Raw genomic sequence first — 27,966 nt, forward strand, 5'->3', positions numbered from 1 at the left:
AGAACTAGAGATCACTATTGACCACAACATAGAAAATTTTGATTATATCAAATTGAAAAGTTTTTGTACAAACAAAACAAATGCAAACAAGATTAGAAGGGAAACAATAAACTGGGAAAACATTTTTACAATCAAAGGTTCTGATAAAGGCCTCATTTCCAAAATATATTGAGAATTGACTCTAATCTATAAGAAATCAAACCATTCTCCAATTGATAAATGGTCAAAGGATATGAACAGACAATTCTCAGATGAAGAAATTGAAACTATTTATAGACATACGAAAATATGCTCCAAATCATTATTAATCAGAGAAATGCAAATTAAGACAACTCTGAGATACCACTACACACCTGTCAGATTGGCTAGAATGACAGGGAAAGATAATGGGGAATGTTGGAGGGGATGTGGGAAAACAGGAACACTGATACATTGTTGGTGGAATTGTGAACACATCCAGCCATTCTGGAGAGCAATTTGAAACTATGCTCAAAAAGTTATCAAACTGTGCATACCCTTTGATCCAGCAGTGTTTCTACTGGGCTTATACCCCAAAGAGATACTAAAGAAAGGAAAGGGACCTGTATGTGCCAAAATGTTTGTGGCAGCCCTGTTTGTAGTGGCTAGAAGCTGGAAAATGAAAGGATGCCCATCAATTGGAGAATGGTTGAGTAAATTATGGTATATGAATGTTATGGAATACTATTGTTCTGTAAGGAATGACCAGCAGGATGAATACAGAGAGGACTGGCGAGACTTACATGAACTGATGCTGAGTGAAATGAGCAGAACCAGGAGATCATTATATACCTCAACAACGATACTGTTTGAGGATGTATTCTGATGGAAGTGGATCTCTTCAATAAAGAGAGCCTTAATTGATCAAAGAAGGAAAGAAGCAGCTACACCCAGAGAAAGAACACTGGGAAATGAATATAAACTGCTTGCATTTTTGTTTTTCTTCCCAGGTTATTTATACCTTCTGAATTCAATTCTCCCTGTGCAACAAGAAAACTGTTCGGTTCTGCACACATATGTTATATCTAGGATATACTGCAACCCATTCAACATGTAAAGGACTGCTTGCCATCTGGGGGAAGGGGTGGAGGGAAGGAGTGGAAAAATCGGAACAGAAGTGAATGCAAGGGATAATGCTGTAAAAAATTACCCTGGCATGTGTTCTATCAATAAAAAGTTATTAAAAAAAAAAAAAGAAAGAAAAAAAACTCTTTCAACATAAGAACTTTGTGAGAAAAATAGGATAAGTAATTTTATGCAGAATAAAGAAGCTGACCATCAGAGAAGTTAAATAAGTCATTGATGTCAAAAAATTATTATGAGCTAAAGATGGGATTTGATCCCAGTTCTCTAAATTGCAAATCCTGGAAAAGAACATTAGATTTGAGGTCAAAATATTTGCATACAAACTCTGGTTCTAATACTTATATTATTTGGAATTTCAGCAAAAATTAATTTAACTTGCCTAAACAATGTGTAAAATGAACAATTATTATTTTTTAATTCAATACTGCATTGGATTGTTGTGAAGGAAAATATTTTGTAAACAATAATATATTATTATGTAAATGTTTTTAAAAAAAGTATTTCTGGCTGCAGAAAATCAATAAATGCTTCAATGAAAAAAAATTATATTTGAGCTGAGTTTAGAAGAGTAGAAAACAAGCAGAAAAAGGACAATAAGCACTTAGCCTAGATACTCAAACAGGTGATAAGAAGGTGGAAAAGACAAAAAGATGATCTGACTCCCTGGAAAAACATTAGGGCTGATGAATAAAAGTATAATCAAAAACTCATAGTATAATACTTTGAAAACTAAGCTTAAGACAAATTGATAGTCACAAGAATACACTATCTACATCAACACATACAGCAAAATCAAAAAATTATGGAAATACTACTAAGTAGGTTAAGAACTTTTGGCAGAATGATTCTATAGGTTTCATTTTAGAATTCTACAAAATAAAAATTGAGATACAATTATTATATATCATTAATACCTTATATATTACTCACATAAAACTATCAATGAAACCTAGGTTCTCCTGGTAAGCATTCTTGTTTATAGCTGGCTCTCCCTCCCCAGAATTTGGGTCTTCATAAACACATAAAATAAACCATCATGCTGAACATAGATTTCTTGGTCTCATTGGACCTGTATCCAAATATAACAATATCTATCAGTATAGAGACCTATACTGTTTTACCTTTGCTCTAGCTAACTCCCCCATATCCAAGATGCTTTCTGCTACTTAATCTCTTGGAATCCCTAAATTCCTTCAATATTCAATTCAAGTACCACATTCTGACAGACTTGTACTAAGCATCTTTCCCACAACAATTTCTGGTATCCATTCTGTACTTTTATATATATAATACATATGTATCTAAATAAAAGAGGCTTGTATTGTTTTCCCAGGTATAATGTAAGCTCCTTGAGGGAAGGGACAATTTCAACTGTCTCTCTAATACATGGCAGATAAAAGACTGCTCTTCTGGATAAAATCCATTTCATCTCTGAAACTTGTAGTCTTAACACAGTCACATAGGGCACAGAGATGACAGTTATTATCCAAGGTTACAGAACAAATGTGTCAGAAACAGAATTTGAACTCAGGTCTTCTGACTGGGAAACTAGTTCTCCATCTACTATATTATATTGCCTCTCATTACATTCTTTACATTGCTGTAAATGTTATAAAAATGATCAATTCCTTTAAGGAAAAAGTTTCATTTTTTCCATTCAACTTTATTGCTTTTAAAGAAAAACTTCGAAGTAGATAATTATACTATATATATGAAGAGGTGTAGGGGTAAGGAACGTGTGTGTGTATGTATGTGTTCATGCATGCACATGCATATATTTGTCCTATATGCACTTTTGAATTGGGACTATGAATAGTCTGTAAAGATACAAAAATAAAATCCAACACTCTACATGTTAGGTTAAATAATAATTTCATAAACAGAATTTGACAAATTTCTCATAAAATGTCTAAGTCATTTTGAGTTAATTAAAAAATAATCAAACATAATTAAAAGGTGTTAATGCATAATTATAGACACCAAATCTATTTATTCTTAGCATAACATAATTTAAACATTACTACCTCACTAATTTCCAAAGCCTCATCTTTCTCATCTCTGTCTGATACTTACACTATCACTTCCACCTATTTCCAAACCAAATTCATCCTGTTCCCAAAACTAAACTATTCTCAAATTCCCTGATAATTTTAGCTCCAATCCCTTATACATTCTGTACCTTTGATTTATTCTATTCCATTGCTTTAATCTTTATACATTTATAGTAACCAAATCCCTATGACAAGGCTCATTTTGTATACCTGCTATTCATAATTCATAGGTCAAGTGCACTAGGCTGAGGTCTCTTAAATGTATGGAAGTCATGTAATTATGATTTGTTATTAATAAATATTTGATTTGTGTATCTATTTTACATACCCACATAGACAGAATCATATCAAAATTTCTTGGGCAGAAAGGGGTCACAAGTGGAAAAAGTTAAAAAAATCTTGCTCCAGATTACTTCAATAGTATCAACATGTTCTGAATCCATATGAATACTCAATTCATATTTTCATATCATTATGATCTCAAAAACTTAGAATTCCTATCTTTCAATGGCCAGTGTACATATTTCTGCCAAAATAATGAAACCATAATTCATTTCTCCAACAATTTCCTAATATACTACAGCCTAATTTTAAAGGAAGTGAAAAGAGAGACCTGAATTTGGATTCAGCAAGACCTACAGGAGCTAAGCCCTACACTTCAGGCTCACTGACCACAGACAATCTTTTTAACCTCCTAGACCTAAAAGTAACTCTCAATTTACTGAAGGGTTGCAAACTGCCTTGGTGTAGGGATTTCTTAGCATACCAAAATATTTCCTCTGAATTTTTATCCTAATTTAGGTTGGTCAGTTTCAAAGGCAGGGCATTCTGATTCTTGCTTCTTTGCCTTTGCTCAAGATCCTCTCCCTCAAGAGGATGTTCCCCCAAACTGCATGCTATGCTTACAAATTCAGGTCAAATACTATATATTCAATGAAATTTTCACTGAGTACTGTAGCCTTCACCAACAATCTTCTGAAATTCTTCAACATTTAGAGTATGTAATAGAATGCAGATTTTTATTTTATGCGTTCTATCATGACATTCTTTCAAGCATTCATTCCATTTGTCCCAAAATATTAACCCATAAAATATAAAAATGTATACTCAACAAGCAGTCAGTTTCTTCTTTACTATAGATTTTAGTTAGGAAAAAAAATCACTTCTAAAAGAAATTATTTCTGCTGCCTTTCAAAATGATCTCAACAAAGTTCAGTAGTCACCTAAGTATCTTATCTATAATATGCTTTAAAATGTTGAATTTTCTATTTTTAAAAATCAAAATGCATTTATTTTCTCTCACCTCATTGGAGAAAAGAGAAATAAGAAAAAAACAAAACCCATGTATTAAAACTGTCAAGTAAAACAAATTCCCATATTAACTATATCCAAAAATGTTCCATTTAGCCCGCTATCTTTGGCACATTGTATATGTTGAATTTAAATTAATTAAAATAAAGATTAAAAACTGCTTAGTTATACTGAGAAAGTGGCTAGTTAAAAACTGTTATCTTACTATAATGAATCTTCAGGGACACATACAAAAAGAGAACCACCTAGAAAATTCTCCTGGTATTAACTGAACCTTTTCAGATAGCATTCAAAACTGACTACCCCATTTAATATACTATTATGTTATAGGATTCTAGCATATATGCTACTTAATAAAATTATACTAATACCATATTACTTAATGTGTATATCATTTCAGTTCTTAAACCCCATCTGTACTTGTTTTTTAAAATTGCTTACTCCTGGGGTTAATATCAAGTTACCAAGCAAAAAACATTAGGACTATTCCACTCACTTAAGAACAAATCCTCTAAGATAAAGTAAAAGTGAATGAACACAAATTTATAACTTATGTATATATGTATATGTGGAATATAAAGGAGTTGTGTGTATGTGTCTATATATATATATACACACATATTTATGTGTGTGTATGTATGTACATAAGTATATATATTTATATATACACACATTATATATATAGTGTGTATATATATATATACATTATATATATGTATGTATGTATAGATATAGATATATAGATAGATAGATATAAAATCATTATATACCTATTAAATCATTTTTAAGGGCATACTTTAATGCAAGGTAATAAGTTTTCATTAGATTCAAATATTTAATGTCTGAGGATATATATAAGGAAAACAGATATAGATCAATACTTTTCCAAAGATGATTTTGAATACATCTATTTAACTGAACCTATTATGAATCCAACTAATAATCTTGACTATAAAATCAGAAACCCATCTTAATCAGAAACCCACCTTCCTCACAAAAATAAGACTCCTTTTTCATGAAAAAAAATAACCATGATCCTTCCAGGCAGTACAATGGCAATGGCAAAGTAGAACGAGCACTCACTAGTAGGGATCAATTACTAACACAAATACTTAACTAGTAGCGTGTAAAAACAACTCTGTATCCTTATTTATAATTTATATATATATAATTTATATGCTTTCCTTATTTATAAAATGAAAGGGCTGATCTTTGTGGATTTTAAAAAACCACATGGAGATTTAAATCTATGAAAAAAAATTCAATCAGATTAACAAATTCTCTGCAAAATTAATTCACTTTAAAATGAAAGGTTGACAATTGTTAAAGAACTTATGCTTATGGGATAATTCAAGAAAATTAACTTTTCTTGCAATTTCAGAAATCTTAAATTCATGAAATGCTATTCTGACTCTCTCCTAAGTAGCAACTATAACTTAGTATTAATACTTTTTTGCAAATCATAACTTCAAATAAGTATGTACCACAGTATCAGATTTTATGAAAAATGACAACATTCAGAAAATATATAAGCTACAATTTAATAAACCCAATGGATTTTGGAAAACAATGTTGTTAATCTTCAAAATAATAGAATGTTTTCTGAGAAGGCCTCAAAACCTCTCTATTTGAAACTGATAATATTTGTATTTTTAAAATAAAGGCTTTCTAATTTCAATTCATGAGGAATAGTGGCAACAATATTTTCTATGTTAAAACATTGGACAAACTGCAAATATTCAGGACCCAAATGGAATATAAGCTCCTAAAGGGCAGGGATTATCATTTTGGTTTTGAATTACTAATGTCTAATTAGCACAGTAACTGACATATACCAGGAGATTAATAAATGAATTAATAACAATAAAAGAGAATCTCTAAAAATTTAAGCCCTGCTATTAAAGAGTTTGCCAGTAGAGGGACTAAAAGTTAACTCACCTAAATCTTATCATTCAATAGGACAAACTCACAATATTAGAAAAAGATTTCTTGACAAAAAAGGGCCAAGAAATTTTTAGTTATCATGTAGTATAAATTATATTAACTTACCATTCTAACTATAGCTAGTCCCATTAGCTTAATTAACATAGCATTCCTTGATATAAATTAGAACTATGATTTTATCATAAAATGTGAACAAATACATGAAACTCAAAAAAAAAAAAAAAGGCAAAAAAAAAAGTAAGGCTTTTCATTCAAAGAGCTGCTAAGGTATTTCTTAAGAGAATAAGTGTTATCACACTTAAGTAATTAAAACGTTTAAATTCTAAGTACATGAAAATTTTCACTGCATTCAATTAGCTGACAAATGCTGTTTGTTCACATATACAGCTATATTGTAATTATGGAATATTATAAAATTGAATTGTATTCCATTATAAACAGATTGCCTATATAAATGTTTTAAATTTTTAAAACAGATAAAATAGTTATTAAAAAAGAATGAAAAAATTAAAGATAAGAAAACAATCAGGTACCAATAGTATTATGATTACGAGATGAAATTTCTAATTGGTCACAAAAGAGAATAAAAAGTAATAAAGTTAACTTAAGTATCCTTACTGATAGTACAAATAAAATTAAATTCAAAGAGAAACCTCATACCTCAATTGAACCATAAAGTTTTGCTTCCTTTTCAATAACTGCCAAAAGATGACAATTCATTGTTACAGTTGATAACATTTTTCTTTTCCAAATTGAGTATACAAAGAGTTCATTTGATTTTTGAGTTATTCTAATATTTTTTTAAAATGTGGGCCCAGAGACATAAACAAGAATTCTAACTCCCCTAAAATCAGTGTCCCATAGAAAGTAAAAAGTTAATAAATTGAATTCTTTGTGTAAATTAAGTTGTTTCATATTTTAATTACAGTAAATCAATTATATTTTTATCATTTGGTTAGTAAGTTCTTCTGTATTAAAAAAAAAAAAATCTCTTCAAATGCCCAACTACCTCCCTTATGCCTCTATAAAACTGACCCCAGAGAATGATCACAGTATTTTTTTTTTACATTAACTTATTACAGCTTTAAATAAGGGCATAATCATGAAAAATCCTAACTAGTCCCTTAGCTCCAGGAGGTTTATTTCATATAATCTTTGCCAATGTGTACATGTAGGAGGAAAACTGAAAATTAGAATTTACAATGGAAATGTAGCACTTACAACACATCTCTAAGGAATCAATCATTTCTATTGCTGGAAAATGATGAAAATACTTGTTCTACCTACCTTAGATAAGCTATAAGCAGTTCTTTGTAAAGAGTAAAGTACTATATAGCATTTCTGTTATCTATTTGCTTACCAGCTTTTTAATTTAATTTAATTTAAAAATGTCCATAACACCTAAGTGGCTCTCCATACTCCATGAAATTGGTAAATGTGGTTTAGGGTAGCAAACATGCCAGCTGCCTGCCATTAGGGCTAGCAACTTCAGTTGTGGCCAGAACCAGATTTTTTAACAAAACAAATAAAATATATTAAAGTAATTACATTATATTTGTAAATTAAGTCACTCTATGGTCTGCAGATCCTTATGTTTGGATTAGTGCCCCTCCCATCAGAGGTTTAAGGCACCACCACTACTACTAAGACTATTTACTGCCACAAAGATTCATTTGCTAGGATAAATTGTATGCAAAAGGGGCAGGATCCCCAGCTCACATTGCCTCCCACATCAGACAAGACACATACCACACCTTTCATCTCTCCTTTCTTCTGGTTATCTTGCTTGGTCTTAGCAAACACAGGAAGGATTCTACCAGAAAGACAGCTACTAAGACAGTTTAAATGCCTTCTTCAGGCCAAAGGTACAAATCAGAAAAACGAAGTCCCCAAAAAGAACCCCTTTCCAACTTTCTAAACCCCTTAACTTATGAGATGCTCCCTGCTACTTTACTTTCATCTTATGGAGAAACTAAATTGGATGAAGCTGGTTTCATGCTTTGAGTCTTGGACAAATTTCTTAAGTTCTCTGATGAGTGATGGTTGTTAAGTTTCCATCAAAGAAAGATAAAATACTAGCATGTTCAGATAACTTTTACCTGTAATATGAAATAATTCCTTTAAAGTTATTTAAAATGTTGCCATGTTAATTAATAATTACTTGCTAGGTTGGATGGTATTATTTTTAAAAATGTTTTCACACAGGTGCTAAGTGGTAGAAGGAAGGATTAACCTAGATCCCGACTCAATTCTGGCTGATTCTCCTATGTCATACAATCAATGTTTCCATGACATTCAAGTCACCAAATATTGTTACATTCTTATTCTCATATATATAAAATAATGAGAAAAAAATTCCAACTAACTAGAAAAGGATGTCTAACATTGTTTATCTAGACCCACAGTCAATGTCTAATACTGAACCTTTTTTTTCATACCACAATGTTGCTTTCACCTGAGCTCTTCTGTTAATGGTCCAAAATTTTTCATTCCCTCTCTAATGATGCTGTCTCATCTAATAGGGACTGAAAGAAGATTTTTAGAGTCCTTCGATTCTGACTCTGCTACATATTATGTCATTTTGGGCAAGTTACAACCTCTTTAGGTTTCAGTTTCCTCTTATGTAAAATAAAGAAGTTTGATTTTCTAAGGAAGATCTCTATAACTGCTATGATTAGGAGAAAGAGTCTTTAGCCAAAATATTTAACTTCCCTGGATCCAAGATCACCCACACATGGACAAGCTTAGGAGAAATCTACCCAAATTAGGTGCTATTTATCAGTTTGGGAGAATGCTCTCTTAACCCCAATATGAGAAGGTAGTAGAGGGTGGGTAAGTAATTGAATAGACAGGTTTCCAGCTCCTCCCGAGTGAAATCTTCAGCTTTGCTTCATTCTTCATTAATTTGTTGTACACAAAATCCCAAGTGATAGTGCAATTACAAAATGTAATGTAATATATAAACCATGTAAATACAAAATACATGTGACTTGTACTATCCATGTACTACTTGCATTATCCTTGGCCTAAAATGGATATTGAAGAAGAGTATGCATAGTGCTTTATATAATTACTAAACCTTGAGATTTTAATTCCTTATATAATTTGGCAGAGCTCAAAATCCAGAAGCAGATGAAAATTAGGGAATAGTGTTAGATGACCTCCAAGACCATTATTATATAGGTATATTATGCATAGACATACTGTATATGTAGATATAAATATATATATATGCATGTATATATACACATGAATGTATACATACATATATACATACATGTTAACATTCTTCACTTTTAAGTTTTTATTTAGAAATTCTACCTACTTATTTACAATATTCAACTTATTATAAGCTAACAAAAAAGTCTTAACTGAAAAGAATTAGAAAGACAGAATGTTTTTACTAAGGCAATTTAAAACAAAAGCAAATCCATAAATATAAGCAATCTAAGCAGCAATTTATAGGACAACAGCCTCAGGAAAACAAATTTAAACTAAAATTCATTTACATCAAAGAAAACTTTAGCATGTTTTTGATAGAAATCATAACAGAACTTTAATATCAAAACTTTTACATCTATTTTTGCTAGCAAACAAAAAAATTTCAACTAGCTGTTAAGTTAAAAAGTGGCCTAAAAGTACAGGGGAGACTAATTGATTGAATGGACAGCAAGAGAGGGGTTAGAAAATATATAAGAATGCCAATGATAAGCATATATTCTATTTAAAACAATAGTTAATAGGCAAATATGTTGATGAACCAAAAACATAAAAGAGATGGTTCTTCCCTTTAAACAGAGCATCTAAATTGTATGACTCAGTTACTGATTATGAAGTAGACCTACAAGCTTATGTACTTTAAACTCAGCAAATCATCTAATCTACAGCCATGCGCTGCTGGGAGTGGGGACTCTTGGGCATTTCTGTTAGTCCCAAGAAATCATTTATAGATGTAGTAGTATAACTTTTTTCTTCTATATTCCTTAGCTATCCAAATACCAGACACAGCTGACAGTCATACATTTAGGCACAAGAATTCCTACTTCATAACTGCATTTTGAGGCTACAAGAATCAAAAATGCAAAAAAAAGAACGCAATATTTGCCCAAAGCATCTGCTATGTCCAAGTGAGTTCCTTTATGCAAGAAAATAAGAGGTAATATCCCACACTTCCTTTAAAGAAGTTAGCATTACATGTTTGATGGGTTAAAAAGGTTTTTTTAATCACAAAACACCTCTTTAAGACAAATTTCCACCTCAACAGATGTGCTACATGTCTACCAAACATGCTTATAAAGCTATGTAAACATAAATTTAAGATGAGAATTACATTGCATGAAAATGTTTTACCTCATTTTTCTAACTACATGAGCTTTCCACATAGAATTCCAAATATCTACAAATATATAGACTCTGGTATTTCACTGAGGTATTAGGCATTACTTCTATAATCTTTTTTGAATTGAAATAATACCAACTTATTAAAATCACTAGGAAAACACTATTTGGTCACAAAGAATTAAAAAGGTTATTGAGGTGGGAGTCAAAGGATGAGGGTTCAAATCCCAGTTGTACCATTTTTTTAATCTGTGTGACTTTGAACAAGTTACTTTACGTTCTTCCAGGCCTATTTTCCAATCTGCAAAGGGAAGGTGGATGACTATCCCTTCAGACAAGGATTACGAATTCTAAGGTCCTTTCTATCTCTGTAAGTCTATAATTCTCTGACTTTAGTAAAAGGATAAAACATTTTAAAATACCACCAAATTACTTAAAATTACAAATTAGCCTACAAAATACCAAAAAAGAAAAACAAAAAACCCAAAACTATCAAAAGGTCTGTTTCCTCACATTTCTAGGATTCTAAACATACCACATAGAATAATTTTTCTCTTTCATTCTTACTAAAAGTATGGATTTTGATGACTGGATCATGAAATACAGAAAAATGCTTTTAACAACATATGTACATTAATAACTTTTTAAAAATATAAGTTCGATATTGATACAAAACTTGAAAATGAATATTTAATTACTTTCTGTTAATAATAATGTCGATGAAACAAGCAGGAAAAAAAACATTGATTTTACTTTTATGTATGGATATCCATGGGAACAATATTCTTTTATCTATGTATATCCATGGGAAAAACATTAGTAAATTTTTCTACCTAGTGGATTTACAAGATAAATTTAAATTCACAAGCTGTTTAGGGGAAAAAAAAAAAAAAAGACCACCATATTTTATCACTTTGTATATTGTGGTTCCAGTGCTTAAGACAAATTTATACTGAAAACATTCTCTAATAATACCTGAAATACCTACTAAAGAAACCAAGATGAAAAAATAAAAAGAAAACAAAAACAATATACAAATCTGATCTGACAATTCATATTTTAAAAATATAACTTGATTTGGATATGCTAAAAGACACAAAGTTGATGACTAAATCTTATGTGGAATAGACACCCTTGTTAGAACATGGATATGAGAAAAAAATTCAAGGGTATATATCCAAAAATTGTTCATAGAATTCAGAGAAGTACTTAAATTCGAATTTATGGTCTTGTTTAATATTTTATTTTTGTGTATTTCAGCATAATTTCCTTCATAAAAAGAGTCCATAGGCTTCATTAGACTTCCAAAGGGATCTATTACATGCACAAAGATTAGAATTCCAGGTTGAGTCCCCTTGGTAGAAGTTTCCTCAGAGGTCAATCATATAGTTTAATTCCTTAATTTTATATTTATAGATGAGGAAACTGAGGCTCAGGGCAGTTAAATGATTTTCCCAAGGTCACTTGCAGTATCAGATGTGACATTCAAACAGGAACCTCTAATCCAAAACTTCCAATTCAATGCTCTTTCTACTGTACCATGCTTGTCTGACAACTTTTTAATAAAAAAAAAATTGAAAATGCAAACGTAATATTTAGCATTTCTTTTAGAAGTATTTTTTAAGCAAGAAAAATGTTTTTAAATGAGCTTCAGCTTAGAAATTTACATTGCATCATCTATCCTATGCTCCCTTGCAAAAGAGATTAGATACCATTAAATTGCCAAGTATGTTAAATATTAAATTACTCAATAAATGTTCATTTTTAATTTCAGGAAAAACAATTTCCAAATGTATTTATCCTTCTAAATATTATCCCATGGAAGTTGCAACATAGAAATCAGAAAATTTTTTCTTAGAATCAGAAAAATAAACTACACAGGTTCGAACATATTGCAGGTTGATGTCATAGAACATAACAATTTACAATGCATAGTATTAAAACTCAGACACAATCATTGTATATGTATTCATTCTATCTCTTAAAACTAATAATACTCTTATTTGTACAGACTGTTTTACAATATTCAATAGTAAGTTTTAGGATTTTAGGGTATTGTTTTTGCTAAAAACTATTTTAAGACCAAAAATAACATTTTCATAGCATTTCAGTAACATTTTTAAAGGTAGTGTGGTAAAGAGGCAAAAACTAACCTGAAGTGACTTAGTTTCAAATTCTGCCTCTGAAACATACTGGCTTAAAGGGCCCTCTGGCCAAGTCATTATCTCTCACTACCTCCAGCAACTCTAAAGAATAGACTAAAGGGCTTCTAGCACAAATCTCTGAACTCCTCTCAGTTCCAAATCTTATCATCCTCCGAAATTCTATAAAGATTAAGTTTTAAGTTATTTGTCTGAATAAATCAAGACTTTTAAAATTTTGATTTTTCACTCAAAATGGAGAGGGTAGAGAGAAATAAAATGTTAATGTTTAGAAATTCAAGTAGTTGGAAGATATTTTAAATTATATTACTTCTTTCAAGTTAATATTAAGTGAGTAACATCATCTAACTTATATGCCATGAAAAAAATTTTTTTAATTAGCATTTTAAACAAGAGTGGGCTAAGAGGGAAGGGAAGTGGGGGGGAGCAAGAGAAAATATAGGATTGGGAGGCCAGGAAGACGAGAGCGACATATTTAAGATAATGTCCTACCAGTGACATTCAAGACTTTGTTTAAATAATGGATCAAATATTTAGCAATCTAAGTATAAGAAGGATTAAAGAATCATTCAAGATTCTGTGGGAAAAAAATTAGGGGTAGGAAACTCAATAATTTATAGTGTTAGTATTAATGCATCAAAGGGAAGAAATGGAAATGACTAATAATTTGAAACATCTTAAAATATTCACTTTTAAACTGAATTCTGATAGGTTTGGATACAATTACCATAGAATGAAGATTGCTAGATATGGCAGTAAATGGAAAAAGTAGTGGAAAGCAAACAGGTCTGACAACCAATTTGGAGTCAGACAAATTGACACTGGAAAAATGTTAAATAAAATGTTATTTATGAATTAATTAATAATCATATAAGCACAAACACATTTTTTAAATATATCAAATGTAAATAAAATAAGTGGATAGACAATCCTAATTGAAAGGAATCCAAATTAAGAAAGCATACAAAAGTCCCACAAAATAGGCTTAAGAAACCAAAAGTGTGAAAGGGGGGGAACAATGAGAAAAAGTATATTCCCATGCAATGAGCATGGGAAGTTAAACAAGTATCAGGAGACCAGATTCAATTTCTGCAAATCTCAACTCATGATTAAAAAAAAAAAAAAAAACTGATATATATCTTAACTCTTTACAATGTGGAATGTCCATGTTGACAGAAAACAAAATTCAACTGAACTACACGCACCTTTAACTCAAATACTAGTATTAAATTGGCAAGCACAACTGGCTCAAATGATGCATGAAAAAAAATAAAATATTAAAAGAAACTTCCTACTAAATGTATTCACTAAAAATCATCAAACAACTTATGTAACAACCAAGACAGCATTATGTTTGAGATGGAAATCCTACACAATTTTTTTTTTTTTAGCATGTTAAAGAGGATTATATATAATTCACAGGAGACAGGAGTAGTACTACTACTAATGAAAACCTAGCTGGCTTTGGGAGTTAGGAGAGACATGGAGTTCAATGTTCTCCTGACACTTAATGACTATGTGAATAAGAGCCAAATCAATAAAACACTTTGATCCTCAATTCTGATTCTATGAAAACGGGAGAATACTTGTACTATCTGTATAAGATTGTTTTTAATATATATATTTCTACATTAATATATATTTCTACGTGTATATATATATGAATCTAAAGGCTAACACAATAATCAGTTTTTATTATTGTTGTGAGGCCAGTGCCTTGGTTTCCTCATCTGTAAAATGAGTAGGACAAGGAAATGATAAACCACTTGAGTATCTTTGCTAAAAAAAAAACCAAAATGGGATCACAGAGTAGAATGCAATTCAAACAACTGAACAACATTACTATGAAGCACAAAAACAAGAGGAAAGAAAAATTCTAACAGTGAAATTTCATAGAAAGAAATTCAAAACTGCCATAAAATTCATTTTTAATGGTAATGAAATTTCTATTATTTTTAATTTTGGAAGAAATACCGATATTAGTTTTCCCCCAATTCATAACACACGTGCATGGAATTTGGCAAATTTTATCAAAATAGGTTGATGGAGTATTAATTCAAACTAGGTCATGTTTTGAAAAGCATTCAAATTCAATTAAAATAATACTGAAATCTTCCCATCCACAACCCCTACAAAAGCAACATACTCAACAACTTTATCTTTTAAGATGTGCCAAGAGCATAAGTCAAATTCTTAAAACAATGTAGATAATATTTTTTGGAATAATGAAAATCTAGTTTAACTTATATAAATGCCATGATACTATAGCAAACACTAGCTTTGCCATAAAATAGTAAAATAATTCCCTTTTCAAAAGTTGCCCTCAAAAATCAAAGTTCCTTCTATTATACCTTATCTAAGTTCTGAAATACCATTTATATCTATTTATGTGTGTATCCGCACATATGTATATGCATACCCACATTTATATCCATGTGAAAAGTCCAATGCAACATACATAAAATGGTTCTAAAATTGACAACCCACATTTATATCCATGTGAAAGGTCCAATGCAACATACATAAAATGGTTCTAAAATTGACAAAATATTCTGTAGATGGAAAACAACTACTTCAGAATCAAGTTTAGTTAAGAGGCTTTAATCAAGATTTATAAATACACTTCACATGCTTAAGACATTTTGAAACTAAACAATCTAAATAACACTCTTGAGGAATCAAATTTCAATTACACCTATAAAAGCTATTTTAACTGTAGGTAGTATCTACTATTTCTAAGGAATCTCCATCATCTAGGAAAACAGATAAGCAAACTACACATTGTTTATTTTTGATTTTAAAAAACTCTCCTACTGTAGTTTTCAATCTTAGCTATGATTTGATTCCTAAATTTAAGACTCTTCACACAAAAAAAAAATTTATTTCTTTTCTTCTCCCTCATTGATTAGTCAGATATTGCTAATCATTCATTAGTTACATGGCTTATCAGACATAATAGTGGAAATAGTGGAACTATTTCCAAAATAGTTGTTTCTCACATACAGACTTCTTTTAATTTCCAAATTTCTTAAAAGGAAGATCAGAAAAACTTTTTACATCTCATATGGACTTCCCCATTAATTTAAGGAACCTTAAAGTTCATCTTTGAAATAATCTTTTAGCTCAAGAAGTTTGGTACAGATCCATTCAACAAAAGCATCTTTTGATAATTTTAAATAATCCATTTAAGTAATTTTAAAGTTTTTGAAATACATATAAATACACATCTACGGTGGTAAATTTATAATAAAGCAAATACTTTGTTTTACAGAAGCAACAGGAAAAGCAACTACTATATTCCTGCTGCACTAGACTTCTTCAACATACATAACACATGCATAATCACATCTGGAATATCTTCCTATCTGCCATAGGATTAGAAGGATTTTTAAAGCTATAAAAGTATAACAACAAATCTTTGACGAACTCAAATTTTGAGGGAAAGTTCTTTCTAGCAATCAAACTATAACTACATCTTGGAACGTGAGGCTTAGCAAACTCAAAATGGATCCCAACAATGATGCCTCAAGATGGAAATCTCTTGCAAACTTCACTGGTAACATTTCAGTATTACATGAATTTTAAACTTACAAAGAAGTTTAAAGTCATACAATTAAACATCCTTGCCTAAATTGTATCCAAGATCAAAAGAGCTAGACTTTTCTGAGACTATGCAACAACTTCCTAAAGAGGCTCATTTTCACATTTATGCTATTTTCTGTAAGTCCTACTACAAATTCAATAATATCCATGAAATCACTTCTAATTTGGCTTTTCAGTGATAAAATCTAACATATTATGAAGGAAGCTATCGTCTGAGGTCAAAACACAAAAAACATTATGTTGTAATACCATCGTAATCTCCAGTTATCACTTCTTAATATAGTAAGGATAAAGAGGTAATGATTTGGCTTTTTTTTTTAAATCAAATTAAACTCCTTGATTTGTCATTCAAATCCAGTTGTTATATTTAACACTGGGAAACACTGGGAAAGTTAAGCTTGTCAGTTTCAGCTTCAACTGAAATACAGGAATGTTAACTCCCAAACTTTGAAAAAGAAATTATTACATTATGCCTTCAAATGTGAAAGCTCTTTAAAAATATTTAAAACATAACTCGAGCATCTATACATCTTAAAAACGAAATAGTAATAATCACCTCAACTAGACCCTCATTGAAAAAATTCAACCAAAACAGGGGGGGGAAAAATTCTGCTGAATATTAATTTAAAAAAAAAAAAAAACTTAATTGATAATACTATTATAGTTACATCACTTATAATTTAATAAATCAGACCAGATAATTAAAACAAAAACATGAGTAGTTCTCCAATGAAAATGTCTTATACTACAATAGAAAGTGATGACAAATGTAATGGTGCCTTTCACTATAATTTACCTAAAATCCACAAGTCTTAAACTAAGAAATTCACTACCTCTGGGCTAATGTCTCTAGTTATAAAAGGCTGAATGATCTCAAATTGTAATTCTCAAATTCTAAGAATTCATAATCACAATAGAGAATTTCACCGTTTTTCAGTGATGTATGAAACTTAAATTTTGGTATTGTAGCTTCAATATTATCAATGGGCAATAATGGCATTAGATGGCCTGAGCATTTGTTTCCTGTACTCCCCCTCTCCCCCAATCAGGTCAGTATTTCAAAATCAAGGTGATTCAATATCTTGAAAATTTCAACTATAGAGAATGAATTTTAAACTATAGAGATCAAAATTACAAGGCACAGTGTACAAAAACTTTCTTTGATTAGCTCAAAAGATAAAATTTATACCAAGTGATTTTATCTACCTTTCATTACACCTTTTTTTCTCCAAAAAATATTTCAGAATTTTCCTTTTACTTTCATTCAAATTTAACATTTGATCTTCAAGCTTGAATTTTAAACACTTAAGTGTCTAATACATAACCTCTCACCCCTTGGAATTGTTCACAGTAGGAAATAGTAATGGAGAAGGAAATGGTAAACCATTTCAGTATCTTTACAAAGAAAACCCCACGGACAATATTGGCATGCTATGATCCATACTGTCACCAAGAATTGGACAGGAGTGAACTACTAAAGAACAAAGGAAATAAGTCTAGTATCACAGCCACAGGGGCTGTGTTTGTTACAGGTGTACTTCATTTTATTTTAAACAATGTGTTGTTAATAAGTGCTTAAGGGGATCCTCCTGAATCCATTAACATTCTATAAAACAAAGGGGTTTATCTCTTAACATATGTACCTTAAAAAAGAAAGATACCATTTCTCTCTCTCTCTCTCTCTCTATATATATATTTATATTTTTTTTATTCCATGCTTTAAAGTGACAAAGTTTTTTGGTCATGCTGTTTTTCATCTTTTTTTCCCCTTTTTTTAGTCACTATTATGGCTACACTGCACAGAAATTTGGTGAAAATTTGTGCTTTCACACAATTCATATTTCTATTACATAAACCAGAAATTTTTTACTATTTCTCTTTATAAATTTAAATAGAAAATCAGACAACCAGTAGACAAAATCACTTGTAAAAATAACCAATGGTTTCTACTTTTGATTAGCAATGGAACTAAATTTGGTAGCAATAAAGTTTGTACTGCCTGGTGATCTCTAGAATTCCTCTATGCTTTATCTTAATGACCCAAGTTATGTCAGAAAGGAAAGGGGGGGAGGGGGGAAGAGGGAGGGAAAGAGGAAAAGGAGGAAGAGAGGGGGAAGGAGGAAGAGAGAATGTGGGATATAAAGGGAAGGAGAGAGAGGGAGAAGGGAGGAGGGAGAAAGAGGGGGGAAGGGAGAGAAAGAAAGGGAAAGAGGGAGAGACTGAGGGAATAAAAGGAGGGAGAGAAAGGGATAGAGGGAAGGGAAGAGAGGGAAGAAGAAAAGGGAGATGGGATGGGGGGGGGGAGGGGGAGAGATTTAAGAATTGGGGAAAATTCCAGCTCAGCTACTTGCCAAAGTATCCTCTTCTCACTTCTGGTTGAGCTTTAGTTCCTTTTTAGTATATATGTGTGTGTGTGATAAAGGGGTTGGACTAGTCCATCTCTAAATCCAGGACCTTGCCTTACAATCTAGTACTTTATACTCTGAAATAAATATTGATTCTTCCACGATTCTCATAATAATCGCATGAGGTAAGTAGAGCAGGCAGCATTATCTCCATTTTATAGTGGATGAAGTTGAGGAACAGAAGGGTTAATTGGCTAAAGTCACATAAATCAATGAAAGCTGGGGCAAAAATCCAACCTCCAAAGCCCATAGAGACAGTGCATTCTCATCATACTGACTACTAGTAGTGAGAAAACCCACTTTCTAGATCCAAAAATCACGTCTGGAGAAAATTCATGTGACTATATAAAGGAACAAAAAGGCTGCAGCATAAGCGCAGGGTTTCAGTACTTCAAAAGTGGAAGTTACATTGACAAGAATGGATACTTCCTCAAAGTTCAATTTCATGTTTAGAGATAAAATTATACATCATATAAATGGATTTTTAAACCAAACAGGAGAATAAAATATCCAATGAAGTAATTCTACCTAAAGATTCTTCTATTTCAGTATATTAAATTCTACCATTTCATCAACAAATGGAAAAATTAATATTGAAATGAAAACTAAGACTTTTTAGACATTAAATACATGAGGCATATATACATGTATTTTTTTTCCAAATGGCTAACTTAAAAGAGGCTGAATAATATAGTTTCACCTTAAATATCTAACAATTACAATAGGCAAAATTATCATCAATTTATATAACAGGTCTATCAAAGCTCATTAATTTTTTTAATAATCCTGTGATTTCTACAGTGACAACTCCCTCCACCAATGACACTTTTAATTTTTATGTGTGTATATGTTATATATATATACACATGACAGAGGGGCAGAGAGAATGGGAGAAAGGGAGATACAGAGATAGAAGTAGAGGGATTTAAGAGTTTCTTGGATGGATTATAAGGTTAAAAGATTTGCCCACAGTTTGCATTAAAGGTAAAATCTGAATCTGAGTCTTCCAAATTCCAAAGCTGACCAGAGTTTCCTATCCACTACATTAGCTAATGAATAAAAGACAAGCATTAATAGTGTAATAGTTAATTAAGCAGGCAAATTATACTTCGTACATAAACAGATTATTTTTTCTAGTTAAAGGAATGAAAAAAGAAAGCAAATCAGGGATAGAAATGTCAAATTTCTGATGAGAATAGCTTCAAAATAAAAAATGAAAAGCTAATATAGCTTAGAATTTTTTTAAATGTTTCACTAACAAATGAGACTATGAAAATTAAGGATTAAAATACATTTTAACTTAGACCTTTTAAGTTTTAAACATGTCAGCTTTTCATATTTTAAGGCAGACACAGATCTTTAAAGGGAATATATAGAAAGTATATCTTTTGAAAGTATTTCTAAAAAATATTTTTAGTTTAAAATTCATCTCAAAAAGATGCTTTCTTTAAGTGCATGTGCAGTATCATTACTTTTTCTGTGGGGGGGGGGGGCAAGTGACTTGCCCAAGGTCACACAGCTAGATAGTATTGAAACTGGATTTGAACTCAGATCCTCCCTAATTCAGGACTGGTGCTCTATCCACTGAACCATCTAGCTGCCCTCATTATACTTTCAATTAAGATGCTGCTATATAAGTAGCTAACAAAAATGTGTTCATCACTGTAGTTTCACATTTGGAAAATCTTACCTGAACTGAAAAATATATCCGATTGAGTGAGTTCATTTTTTCTTATAAAGTATGTTCAACTGTGGATGGTAGTGGTGCTTAGTACATATTATTTGTAAAGCGTTGGACAGAAGTATTTTAGGGATTATCAGTAAGAAATATTCCACATTCCCTTAAAAGTTTCAATTCCACAATATGTGCCTATAGATTTTCCAATGATCAACACCACAAAAGGTGTTCTACTTTTACAACTAATCAAACCTTCCAATACGACAAAATGGGTAATGGTGGAAAAAAAGATTTGCAACAGTTCTTTGATTCAAATCACAAAAATACAGCATATTTTTGCTTCAATATATATGTGCATATACACAAGCATTAGTTGTTATCCAAAGACATATAAGAATTCTGATATTGTCACTTACTGCCTAAGGCCACAGGCAGCTTATTTTGGGGTTGTTTTGTTCATCTGCAAAATAAGCCTTAAAAAAGATGATCCCAAAGATCTTCTAGCTCAAAATCTTAATTTATATAACCAGTTTTGGTGAAAAGTAAAAATGTTTCATAGTAGATTTCATCTACCAAGTAAAAACTCTCAGTTTAGTTACATTTTTCCATATTTGAGCTAGCTGACTAATTACACACCTGCCTAATTTAAGGTTTGCTAGAGTTCCAGAAATCTTAATTTCCCTCACAATTTTCATGGACCTACTTGACTTGAGGTATAAATAAAGGTACCCAGGCAAAAAGGAAACCTAGAATCTTTACTTATCTAGCCTGGAAATTAAATGTGTCTGAGGAAAATCTTTTGAGGAGGCCAACTTATTTACTTCATTATTCCCTAAAATTGCTAATTAGCTAAGTTTTTATTTAAAAGTTTTTTTCAGCTACTTGAATATAAATGTCCAATATAAAAACATTTACATAAACTTCTTGAATCTACTCAAAACTCTAGAATCCAACAGGGAGACAAGATACTCTCCACAAATCACATGCCTTAATCAGTTTTATCTTTTGAGTTCACCAACTTAAGGTTGGCTTCTGAAAATTAAAAATAAAGTCCATAACTTGGCCAGTATTTAAAAGCCTTCTAACCCTGATAGGATCTACTAAAGCCATTGAGAGGCCAAGCTGACCTCTCATCAATCATCAAGAGAAAGTACCTGAGTATGTAAGAAGACTTCATTACTCTTGAATTCATGCTTATTGTTTAAAATAGGACTACAACTGTAAAACTCAACTATATCAATGCCCTATATCCCTACAAAATTCAGACATGCTAAAATTCACTTCACCTCAAGCTATCCTAGCTATACCAAATACAGAAATACCATCATACTCCCAAAACTTTTATCATCAAGTTTGAGTTTAAATGCTAATGTGTTGTATCTAGAAATAGCAAGATAGAAATTAGTCTTTCTTACATCTAAGAAATTAAATATTCAAATAGCTTATTCACTTGAATTGATGAAATGTGATGAATAAGGGATCTGATAGTTTTTCCAAAAGCCAACAACTTCAAACATGTAATAGGGTGATATATTCAAATAAATGAATTTTGAGTCCTTGCTCTGTTATGTTACATACTACCATATTAAGAAGGCACCCAAAAAATCATTGCCCTCTCACAGCACCAATCAATGCCAAACTTACAAATCCTTAGCTAAAAAAATAGTTAACTGGGGCAGGGAGCAGAGACTAGTCTAAAACAGGTATTTTAAAAAAAAGAGAGGACCGCCCCACAATACATCTAAAGAGAGGATTCTGAAAAGGAAGATTATGTTGAAGGTTATGTTCTCAAACTTCATTTTGAGATTCATCTTTTTAATTAGCATAACAGCCTTATGAGAAATGCATATTATTTTTCCCTATCAGGTTACCAAAAAAAATACTTCAACTGAATTCAGCTATGTTCCTCCTATAAATTTAGTTTGTAAACAAAGTGGGAGAGAACAGTCCTAACTAGCAGTCATAGTTCATGGAAGCTGAGTAGAGCAAGGGCAGATGTTAACTATAACAGATCCCTGTGGTAGGAGTGGAATGCACTTCCAGGTAACAACTGAACCTCTTGGGTCTTAGGCACATCTTTTATTTCTCAGGCCAGCAGTCTCATGGAATGTTTTAATAGAGCAACTTGATTACTCCATATCGAACCATCGCTGATTAGAGAATGGTGTTGCCAGGCTCCAAAAGAGGTCTTGTCTGATCCTCAAATTGATAAGCAGCAGCTGTAATACAGGGACTTAGGGGTTAAGGGTTCTTCATAACTTCCAGAGAAACCCAAAGGGGTGAATTAAGAAAAAAAAAAAAAATAGAAGCAGCAGCTCAGAGCAAAAGCCTTTGTCCTCTGGACCTAACATTAAAATCAGTGGAAGCCAATTCTGGATCCTTCCAAAGTTTATAAATCCTAATGTAGTCAAGAAGTTGTTTGAAATGTCTGCACTTAGGTGAGAGTACTTTTCTTACCTTTCAGACAAGTAACATACAGGGAATGGATAAGCACTAGTGTAGGAGAGATCAATTTCTCTCTTTTTTTTTATTGACTAACAGAATGTGGAAGCTCCTAAGCACCTAATAATGCCTATGGCTCAAAGTCAGTCCAATAGTTGTACACATGATCACAGTGGAGCACTACAGTAAGCAGGTGACATTAGGACATAACACAGATTTTTTTTCCTTTTCTTAATCACAAATGAATTTCAGTATTCTTAAACTGTATCAGGGTAGTAAAATGTCAGCTTATTATTTAAAGAAGTGAAGTTCAGAAAATAAATGCTTTTTCAAGAATAACATGAGGGGACAAAACTGAATTCTTAGGATGCCCCTAATATGTGCATGTTTTCCCCAAGTTAAATCTGTTTTGAGAGTAGGCACATTTTAAAATTTTATATTATGAAAAGTTTTGAACTGAACTGTTTGTCCAGAAATTAGGAAAATCAACTAGTTTCCCCACTTTAATATTGAACCTACCTGCCCATAGTTGTCTATGCCAGTTACTAATCTATTTAAATTTAATAAATCAAAAGCTGTCCTTAGGGATTGGCCAAGAGTCGTAAGTCCTTCAGCTTGAAGGTTTTTCAGTTCATTCATAAACGTGGCGTGGTTTTCTTTCCATCCAGCCTGAAAAGAAAAATGCAAAAGTGTTTATTTCCCAACTATTAAAGACAAGCAGGTCCACGCGGGCAGCCCTGTCGGGGTCGCCGCCAAGTCGGTGGCTGCGCTGCACACCGCGCTCCCCGGCAGAGCGCCCAGCACGCCACTGGGGACAAGCCGGCAGAACCCTCCCAGCTCCGCAGGCCTCTAAGGGATGCTTCGTGGAGCTGTGGCTGGAGCAGGCAGCAACGCCGAAATCCCCGCCGGAAAGGCCTGACCAAGCCCCCGGGTATTCATTTCGGGACACAGCGGCTCCTCTATCAGAAAGCCCAAGGTGCTCACTCGGTCTCTCCCCCAAACCGCAGCAAGAGGGGACCCCGCGCTCCTCTCCCGGGCCCCGCCGCGGCCCGACGGGGATCCGAGCGGAGACGCAGGTTCCTAGGAGCAGCTCGAGACCCCATTTCCCTTTAATGCAAAACTTGAGCTCGAGTTGCTGCTGCTGCCGCCGCCGCTGCCGCCGCTGTCACTTCTCTAACTTGAATAAATATCCCCCACAGTGCCTTGCTGCCGCTGCCGCTGCTGCTCACACCACACTGGGGGAAATGTCGGCCATGTTGCTAGCAGTGCCGCCGCCGCCGCCGCGGGCAGCCCGATCGGGCGCCGTGCAGAAGGCCGCGGCCACGACTGCTCCTCGTCTCTCGGCCCCAGAAGTATCGAGGGCAGGGGGAGCGGGGGCGGGGGCCGAGAGACGGCAAGAAAAAACGACGGGGAAAAGGGCCCGAAGCCACGGCGGATGGGGGAGGGGAGCATAATGAAGGGTGAATGGGGAGGGGGGAGGGGGAGCAGGGCGAGAGAGGAAGGAATAAGGAAGGGAAAGCAAGGAAGGGAAGGCAACGCAAGGCTCGGGCGGAGAGCGAAGGAGAGAAGGAAGGAGGGAGGGCGGGAGCTCTTACCTTGATAGCATAGGGAGGCTCTTCGAAAGTGACCAGCATATACCTGTCTCCTCGGCTGGCTGGATCCCGGGCACGGAGCTGCGAGGAAAGGGGGGAGGGGGGGGAGAGAAGAGGGAGAGAACAGGGCGGGCAGAGGGAAGCACATAGCCTGGGTTACAAGGCATCATCGCGGGCAAACCGAGCACCCCCGTTCCCCACCGTACAACACACACGCAGGGTCCACCCAGTCCTTCCCCACCCCCCACCCCCGCTTCCCATCTGCACCCGGAGCCCCCCGCCCGACCCCAGATCCCCAGCGCCCGCCCGCTCGCCCGCGGGGGTGGCGGGAGGGGGGTCCCCACGCCTGGCTGTTCCCGCAGCCGGGTCTCCCCCACACCCTCGCCACCCCCCCACCCCTTCCTCGTCCGCTCCCCGGGTCCGCCCCGGCCGTGTTTGCCACCGGGCTCGGTCAGTCGGTACCTTCATGAAGGTCTCTACCGCGCCTTTGGCCGTGTCCAGGTAGGTGGTGCCCAGATGGCTGCGCTGGTTCATAGAGGCGGACGTGTCTATCAGGAACAGTAAGATGGGCATAGTGCTGGCCGGGGACACCGGGGCCCGAGGTGGTGGAGGAAGAGGAGATGGTGGTGGTGGTGGAGCTGGTGGAGGAGGTGGAGGCGGCGGCAGCGGCGGCCGCTGCTACGTGGGGCGGGGGAGCGCGGCCCCCGGGAGGAAAACACGGTCGGGGTCTCTCCGGCTGAGGGGAGTTTCTACCCTTGATAGTTGAGAGGAAACTCCCCTCGCCCCTGGCCGCCCCACAGGACCCCCACCTCCTCCTCCTGCCTGCCTGCCCGCTGGGCCGGGCGCCCAGCCGTCTGTCTGTCCGCCTGCCTGCCTGTCCGTCCGTCCGTCCACCCGCCTCGGGGTCCCGTCCCCGCTCCCGGCCCCTGTGTGTGTCCCAGCGGGAGACGGGCCTGGCTCCCCACCCCACCCCCGGCGCTGGGAGTGGGGACTCGGGAGCTGGCGAAGAGGGGGTTGGGCTGAGGGGGGGAAATTGGCCCTGGGGCTGTTGGGAGAAGTTTCAGGGACTCCCCCCGCTCCCCGGCGGTGTCACCACTTTCTCGGCCCCTCTCGCTACTGAAGCGCTTTTCTCTCTCACACTCCGGTTTTAACTCGGGCAGGGGCTGCTCGGGCTCCGCCCCCCTGACACGTCCCCGTGCCATGTGACACGCCGCCCCGCTCTTCTATAGGCTGTAGAGTGTTCCCTCATTAGAATATTCAAACAGCGGAGGGGCGGGGGAAGTGGGACGGTCTGCTCGGGGGACAGTTATTGAGCACGCGCGAAGGCCAGGCGTCCGGGTGCGCGCGAGAGCTAGCGAGAGAGCAAGCGGGCTGGTGGGCAGGCGCGGAGGCGGGCTTCGGGCAGGCTCCGGGAAGGGGCGGAGAGGGGCGGCAGGGTGGGGGAGGGGCGGCGCGCTGGGGCTGGCCGGGCCTGTGAGCCTGCGCGGCCGGGCCAGGCGGCCTCTCTCCTTGGCTGGTGGAGGTGATGGGGGTCGGGAGAAAATGGAGGTTGGGTTGAACCTCCCTCGCCCCCTCCCCCTTCTTTGAGGTGACTGAGAGCAGCCCGGGGCCTGGGAGGCGAGTGACTCGGGGGGAGGGAGGAAAGGGTGTGTGTGAAGCTAAGCGGGCCGGCACTAAGGGAAGGGGGGCAGGGCCGCCGAGGCGGCCGCTGTCGCGGGAGGAGTCAGGCTCCCCAGGGCCGGGCCCCAACCGCTGGCGGATCCCGGACCTGGGGGAGGGGATCGTGGGGCTTGTTTGTGACTAGCCTTAAGTCTCCGCCCCGAGCCGTGCTCTTTCTCTTCAGGCACCCCGTGCCCGTCGAGGGTACCAGACACCCGGATGGAGTCGGAGCTCCCGTGGGGCGTCAGGGAGCTCGCCCGGCGAGGTGGGGCCTGGTCCCATCGGGAAGGCTCTCGGGGTTTGATCCCAGTAGACTCACCCTATTGTGTGTGGTAAACATCCCTGTGGGGATCGGTGCCAAGGCCGAGCCTCGCCAACCCTGTGCCGCCTTCCCCAGAGGGAAGCGGATAGGTGAGGGCAGCACGTAATGGCCGAGTTGCATTTCAGAACGAGCTGCACCAGTGGGTTACCTTGTTTATCTGTTGAGGCCGGCCTTGGGCCCATACCTTGCTGAGAATGCTTACGGACAAACTTGCCCCAGATACTGTAAGTGAGGAACCCGGCCAAAGGTGCCTCGTTTCTGGTCCCCACATAGTAACAGCCGCTCTAAAAGTCTCCAAAGATATTTTCCTCAGTTCATAGAAAAACCCTTAATCAAAGTCCCTTGTAAGGAAATCTACCCTCGCATTTAGAGACAGGTGACATTTTTAAAACTTGAAGGGGGAAATTTTATATATACAAGTCAAAATTCTTGCTATTGAGAAACAAAGTAAGGTTTTCCAGCAATATCACTTGAGGTGGATTAAAATTTCAATCTAATCTTTGGGACATCTCTTTTTATATTTAAATAGAAGCTTTACTTAAACTTTTTTTTTTAACCTAAGATTTGCCCTCAACTATTTTGTTCATCTAACATGGAGCTCCTTAACCAATTGTTGAGCATCTACATATGTATTTTACCATTCTCAATGAGAATTGTACAAAAATGAAATACTTTCCCTCAAGGACCTTAGACTCTAATAGGGAAGATGAGACTATACAAATAATTAATACAAATGAATGTGACTATTAGCACAAAGGACAAGTTGAGTCTATGAGACCATTTCTCAAAAGATATAAGGCAAAGTTTCTTGGCAAAGATGGTTCCTGACTTGAGGCCTGAAAAATTTCAGGGTGGATCTAAGGGATAGAATTAGTCACAGAAGTGAGATAGGATGTGAGCAAAAGTACAGTTAGGAAAGTATTGAATTAGGGAATGGCAAGAACTTCAATTTTGTTGGAATAATAGCTCATTTATATATATATATATAGTTTGAGATTAACAAGGCACTTTTTTCATAACCCAGTGCAGAATATAGGCAAGAAATTCAATTTTGTTGGAATAATAGCATATATGTACACATATATAGTTTGAGATTAACAAGATACTTTCTTCATAACCCAGTGCAGAATATAGGCAATGTGGAGAGCATTCTGAGAAATGGCTAAAACATTATATGTAGATAATAAGGGCTTTTTCATTGTGAATTTGCATTATAATATACTATACTATGAGCTTACAATCCAGAATCCAAATTCTAGAGTTTGGATCATAGAAGCCATATGTCTTAATGTTTCCCCATCCTCAAAAGAAGCTTGTCCCTCCTCCCTTAAAACTTCAGTGTGGAGGTCCCAAAA

At 35.5% G+C, this 27,966-nt stretch overlaps 1 protein-coding gene across 4 annotated transcripts in view; it reads right to left on the bottom strand.

Moving 5' to 3' along the window:
- The window catches only part of INTS6 (integrator complex subunit 6), a 106,977-nt gene extending 81,772 nt beyond the window's left edge, over positions 1–25,205 (bottom strand). For 3 of the 4 annotated variants that reach the window (XR_007952183.1, XR_007952184.1, XM_051987375.1), the window contains exons 1-3: positions 25,093–25,205; positions 24,634–24,711; positions 23,558–23,707 (exon numbers count right to left, since the gene is read on the bottom strand). Coding sequence is in view for 2 of the 4 variants with exons in the window: in XM_051987375.1 (XP_051843335.1) it covers positions 23,558–23,707; positions 24,634–24,711; positions 25,093–25,203 (339 nt within the window). In the remaining 2 variants the exon portion in view is untranslated. Of the gene's footprint in view, positions 1–15,495; positions 22,816–23,557; positions 23,708–24,633; positions 24,712–25,092 lie in introns of those variants that run through there. The other variant, XM_051987376.1, reaches the window with a different exon arrangement.
- Positions 25,206–27,966: the final 2,761 nt, after the last annotated feature.

This window comes from Antechinus flavipes, chromosome 3 (genome assembly GCF_016432865.1).
Source record: "Antechinus flavipes isolate AdamAnt ecotype Samford, QLD, Australia chromosome 3, AdamAnt_v2, whole genome shotgun sequence".
NCBI classification, from domain to species: Eukaryota; Metazoa; Chordata; class Mammalia; order Dasyuromorphia; family Dasyuridae; genus Antechinus; species Antechinus flavipes.